This window comes from Peromyscus eremicus, chromosome 1, assembly GCF_949786415.1.
Source record: "Peromyscus eremicus chromosome 1, PerEre_H2_v1, whole genome shotgun sequence".
NCBI lineage: Eukaryota > Metazoa > Chordata > Mammalia > Rodentia > Cricetidae > Peromyscus > Peromyscus eremicus.
Genome location: NC_081416.1, coordinates 97090761 through 97097058, shown reverse-complemented (window position 1 = coordinate 97097058; position 6298 = coordinate 97090761). Strand labels below are relative to the sequence as shown.

The window sequence follows — 6298 nt, the reverse complement described above, 5'->3', positions numbered from 1 at the left end:
CTAGTTACAAAAGGCATGAGTTACCCTATCTCGGATCTGTTTGGTCTTGACACTGTAGACAATGGGGTTCATCACAGGAGGGAAAAGAAGGTACACAAAGCCCATGACCACTTGCACCAGATGGGGTGCCTGCTTCCCAAAACGGTGAATTACAGACAAGCCAATCATAGGAGTATAGAACAGAAGCACAGCACAGATGTGTGAAACACATGTGTTGAGAGCTTTGAGTCTCTCAGCCCGGGAGGCAATGGACAACACAGTGCGCAGGATGAGTGCATAGGAGAAAAGGATGAGCAGGGAGTCCACCCCCACTGTGGAAACAATGACAAACATGCCATAGATGCTGTTGGCCTTGATGTCTGCACAGGCCAATTTCATCACTTCTTGGTGGAGACAATAGGAATGTGAGAGGACTGGGGAGCCACAATAAGGAAATCGTTTGAGCATAAAAGGCAATGGGAAAATGAGTGCAACACTACGGCCCAAAGAGGCCAGGCCTATTCTGCCAATCACTGTGTGAGTAAGAATGGAAGCATAGTGCAAAGGACGACAGATGGCCACAAAACGATCAAAGGCCATAGAGAGAAGCACAGAGGATTCTAAGAAGGACAAACAATGGATGAAAAAGAGCTGGGTAAAGCAAGCGTCATGACCAATGTGTCGTGCTCCTACCCAAAAGATGCCCAGCACTGTAGGGAGGGTGCAAAGAGACAGACCCAGGTCAGTCAGAGCCAGCATGGACAGGAAGAGGTACATAGGCTCATGGAGGGAGGGCTCTGTCTTAATGATAAAAAGAATTGTGCAGTTGCCCAAGATGGAAACCAGATACATGAGGCACAGTGGGAGGGAGATCCAGATGTGCATGTGCTCCAGCCCAGGGATGCCACTCAGCAAGAAGGTAGAGGACATGCTGCCATTTCCTAGGGGCCCTGGTGTCATTGTACATGGAGAGAATGAATGAGCTGGATTCTGTCCAAAATCCTGAAATGAATTGGAGAAATGTCAGTGATGGATTGAAACTGGCAAAATTGAAATTCAAAACCAAAAAGATTAGAACCATATAATCCTAGAACTGTATAGTTTCCTCAAGAGATTATTTCTATCTTTTTCTGGTTTCCTCTTTTTATTAAGGCAGAGTCTCCTGTGTACCAGGCTGACCTCAAACTTGCTATGTAGCTGATGATGACCTTGAACTCTCCATCTTCCTGCCCATTCTCCCCAGTATTGAAATTACAAGCCTGAAGCATCTTGCTGGTTTATCAATACCTTTTTGAAGAAAATATTTGCAGTCACAGTTTCAATGAGTAACAAAGACACAATAGTAAAGAGACTTGTTATTAACTTGTGCAACTTCTGAGAGCTGAAGTAGAGAAGTTTTTGTGTTGATGAAACTCCTCTCCCCTTTCTCTCTGCTCTGGCTTCCAGACCAGCTCTTTTAACCCATAGATTTTTAATTTTTGAATTATGACATTGCTATGTTCCCAGACTAGTTTGGTTCTTGAGTTGAAGCAATCCTCCTGCCTCAAGTTCTTGAGTATCTGGTCCTTCAGGATGGGGCACTATGCCTTTGGGATTTTTATTATGCTTTGTAGCATTTCACCATGACGATCATGGCTTTTTTGGGGGAGGGTCTTTTGCAGCAGCTCACCTCCTTGGCTTCTAGGAATTTTTCTGTTTGCTCTTCTAGAATAAGAACTCAACAACTCTGTTGAGCCTACATCTTATGAATGTATCATTAGTCAAAACTCCTCACATACCTTTTCTATCAGATCTTCTACTAAGGTTCCCGCTTCTTTTCTTTCATCTTCTGTTTCCTTTATTTATGCTACTGTGTTTCCTTTCCTGTACTTTGATTTTCTTACTTCCCTGTCTCTTTTCTGTGGCAATTTTAACCATTGTATAAAGGTTATGATATTTACAGTCCTTCACTTACTTCTGCTCTCTAATCTTGCAGACATGGAAGTCTCATCAGTTCTAGCTCATAGATCATGCCCAGTTCACAGGACTCTAGATAGACCTGGAGGGTGTGTCGGTCGCAGTGGTTTGCCAGACTATACCTGATTTCTACAGTGTGAAACCAAAGTCCTTCACTCAATCAGCAGCAGATTCACTAGAGGTCCAGGAATTTGAGTGATGTGGACCTAAGTGTTAGGATATGACTTCATCCCCTCTTACACACTGAGTATTTGAAAGTCTATAGAATAAAATCCAATGATGCTGGTAGGCTCTATCTTTCTATAGATAGAAAAATAACCACATAGGAGTCCAATCACTGAGCACAGGTCTACTGCCAGTTGGTTTCTTGACTTCTACTGTAATGATGCCCCATTCCTAATATTGATAAAATATGAGCTTAGGCAGGGTGGGCTTTGCTTTATTCACCTCTGTAAAATATGACAGGTGGTCAATATATTTTCCTTTAATGGTTGAAAGTTAATTTTTGCTTGGTTAATGATTAATAACTTGAAGAAAGTTACAATGATTTCTGAGACTACAGAGATAGTCAAAATGGAATGTAACAACACTTTCTCTTTGAGCGTAGGTTCTTGAATAGCTGCCACGCTTTCTGTCACATAATGATAATTTAGTGACAAACAGCAGCAGTTAGCATAAAACAAAAGGCCTAATAAACCTTTAAAAATATTGATTCCTTAATAAATTTAAGAACTTGCTGCTGGAGGTATCAGTTTGGGGGCCCTGTGCTGAGTTCTCCAAACTTTTCTGCTCCATAATTAGTTCACATTATTCATCAAATTTAACCCAGAAGAGTTGCTATATAAACTTACTTGTCAGGGACAATAAACATTCAATATTCAAAGCTTTGTCAGGTAAAGACTGTCGAGGTAGGGTGAGTCATTTTTCTTCAGGGAAATGGCTCCTGTTAGGTGGCCCATGCTCCAACAGATGGCTCTACATTATACATACAAAGACAGCATTGATTAGACTCAATAAACTATGATGAAAAAAATCAAAAGGTTGGAAGAAGGACGTGGCTAGGGAAATTTGGAGTTGGAGGAGGAGTAGGGATTGACTTAAAGCCTTGAAGACTATTTCTACTTTTGCAGATTAAGGCAACAACACTAACATGCAAAACTTTGTAAGATTCCAATGGGATTATTTGTAGACTGTTACTGGCAAAAATTAGATGTTCATCAGGAATTATATTTTTTCTTCTTCATGCTATTCCATTTAAACAGTAAAAATCTATATTGTTTGGTTTTCTTTTTTTAGTTACAAGTTTTCTTCATTTAGAATTTTTAAGCCATTGATTTTTTGAAAATCACATATGTATTATGATCAGATCAACTCCTACATCAAGTATTCACCCAGAAAAGCAATGGAGCTTTAATTCAAACTTAAATCTTCACAACTAAAATGTTCATAGTAAAAACTGAAAAAAAAAATAGACCAGTGAACATATCCAGGCAGACACTTAGCAGCCTGGAGTGTCTGGAGGCTAAATAACAAAGGACATAGAGATATATCAGGTTTTTCATTCCTACCTTCTATTTGTTAAAAGCTCAAGTCAGATACACTTTGGAATTGGAAATTGTCCTTTTCATTGTGAGAGGGTAGCACTGAATAGAAATCGGCAAACATAATAAGGATAGGTTGGAGTAGGGGAAATAGAGATAAAATAAAACCCAGAAAATGAAGCCAAGATACATTAACTTTAGAATGAACATCTTTTAGCTGGCTTGGGGTTTGGCAAGGATTGAGACTTTAGTAAGATAACTATTAAGAGCCAATGGAACAACTGTCAGAGTATACTTTTTCCATCTAAGGGAAGTTTTATTGCTCTTCGTTATTACTAAAACAGTTGTTATAAGTAAGGTTGGGAGTGGGGATAGATTTAAGCCATGCTCTTTTCTATAGTTTTTCTGCTCGGAGATCTCTTTCTGAATGAAATTTAGCAACTTTGATGGTATCTATTATTGCTAATTCTGTGGTGGCTCAGGCAGTAATCATTTCATCTTACAGAAAAGATTTTCTTTCAGGAAGTCAGTTAGTTTCCTAGACACCTGAATTTTTCTTTCTTAGAGAGTTCCCTCAGGTGTGTTAATCTTGTTTGTAGATGAAGTAGTGGATGCTGAACTCAGAATAGCTAGTCCATCTCATTTCAGCACTTCAGTTTTACTGTCTCAACTTGTCTGTCCACTTCTCATCAGTATTTCTGCTATTTCCATATAGAAGGCAACTTCCTGGGCAGGACACTGGGAAGTGCACGGTTATGAGGAAGCTGTAATTTGCTCTCTGAGCTAGCTCTGAGATCAGACCTGGGATTCCACACAGTCAGGAAGACCTGCTGCAGCAACTGTCATCTTCAGGAGACATCCTTGTTAGTGTTTTGTGGTCAAAGTCAAGGCCCCTTTTCTGCCTCTCCAAAGCCAGGGTGAGTCTTCCAGGGTTTCTTAGTGCTACAACTGAACATGAAACACTGGTCTATTGAACTGACTCATCACACACCAAGGTTCAATCCAGAGGCTGCAGACCTCAGGCAAGGAAGAACGAAGCTGAAGCTAGAGGCCATGAGCTTAGAGAGAGACTGGAGGATAGATATAGAAATCACTGATTTTAAGTAACTGAGGTGCCAGTGAGACATTCCAATTGCTTTTAATCATCTCCCCTCTGAGACTGGGCTCTTGGGCCTCATTAGCTCAGACTTTGGAAGGGAAAGAAAAGAGTGTAGTGAGCTCTTGTGAGATGAGCATCTCAGTGTGTGCCAGGCACTTGGACCCAACCTGAAGGATATGGAGAAAGTTTTACACATTCTCCTCAACTCCAACAAAGCACAGTAGGTGATGTTGGTAATATTTTATGTATTATAGGGCACACTACCATTTGAATACATTAAACATGGCAACATGAATGCTAAGAACAGATAAGCACATATAATATTTGTAGATGAAAGATTTGCTATAAAGGGGGGAGGGGGAAATAGGAGAGGGATTTAGCTGAAGATGCTACCGAGTAACACAGAAAGAGAGTGAGGCAGCAGAGATAAGTAACATTAAGGATATTTGAAAAGGAAGAAACTATTTTATAAGATTATTTAAAATTATATTAAATATATAAAATTGAAGTTATTCCATACAGGGTAATAATGTTTCATCCAAGAGCCATAAACTAACAATACCCAGTGCTAAAAAAGGAAAACCTCCCTCTAGTAGTTGGTCAGAGGGGTGCAGGGAATCCCAAACAATATTGCCTCCTAGAATGTGACAGTAAGTCCCTATTGCTGAAGACACCACCAGCGTTGAACATAGGACTTGGAGGAATTGAGCTTGCATTGAACTGGAAAACCCTTCCTTGAGGGCTAGCTCTCATGTATGAGAAGACATTATATAAGCTGTCAAAGGAAAAAAGTAATGAATAGTCTTGTTCAGTGGTAAAGCCTATAAAGCACAACAATGACCACTCCCAGAAGATGCTCAGAATGGTGCACTAGTGATTATCATATCCTGGGACTAACCAATAACTGTCTAGTTGGAATAAGGGTCTGATCAGTACTATAGTACTCATACCTGATACTGTAAAGCTAGCCAACTATCCATGCCTGGAGAGATCATAGACCCTTGAGAACCTGCTACTGCTGTTTTCCCAAATAAATACAGCTTCTAACTATATTCTAAATATATATCCTTATACCTATATATAAATATGGCCCTCACCTCTCATCAAAGGAACTTCTTTTGAAGCAGTTGGAGGTGACTACAGAGATCTATAACTGGTCAAAATGCAAGAATAAATGACTATAAAGTGTCTAGCCCCAACTGATACATGACCCCTACACCTAAGGCTCAGAGACATGGAGGAAAACAAGGATAGAATGATTCTAAGAGGTAAAAGATACTTTTTGCTAGATTCTGTCTTCTAGACCTGTCAGGGATGTGGAACCCATGAAACATCAATGGTATGGTGGCCTAAAAAAGAGCTGACTACTAACCACATGAATTGACATGCCAATGTGTATGGGGATAGTCCACAAAGTCCCACCCTTAGAAGGAGAACTGCAGGAGAAAATCAATTACTTCTGGGGGAGGGAGAAAGTTTTCTCCATGTATGATCAACTTGATAAATTATCCAACTGTAAGTGTTCAGCCCTAAACACATGTACATATGGACAACACTGAATTGACTTAGTAGGGTATGTGTGTGTAGTAAAATAACAAAATAACACAATATATAATATAATAAAATTGATAATACAGTCAGAAAAAGAGGTCACAAATTTGGGAAGGAGTGAGGGGTTATATGGGAGGAGTTGGAGGTAGGAAAGTGAGGGATAGAAATGATG

At 39.9% G+C, this 6298-nt stretch overlaps 1 protein-coding gene across 1 annotated transcript; it reads right to left on the bottom strand.

Annotated features, from left to right (window-relative positions):
* Positions 1 to 939, bottom strand: LOC131901563 (olfactory receptor 51G2). Its single transcript, XM_059252680.1, has one exon. It carries the CDS (start codon positions 937 to 939, stop codon positions 1 to 3), a length of 939 nt encoding a protein of 312 aa, XP_059108663.1.
* Positions 940 to 6298: the final 5359 nt, after the last annotated feature.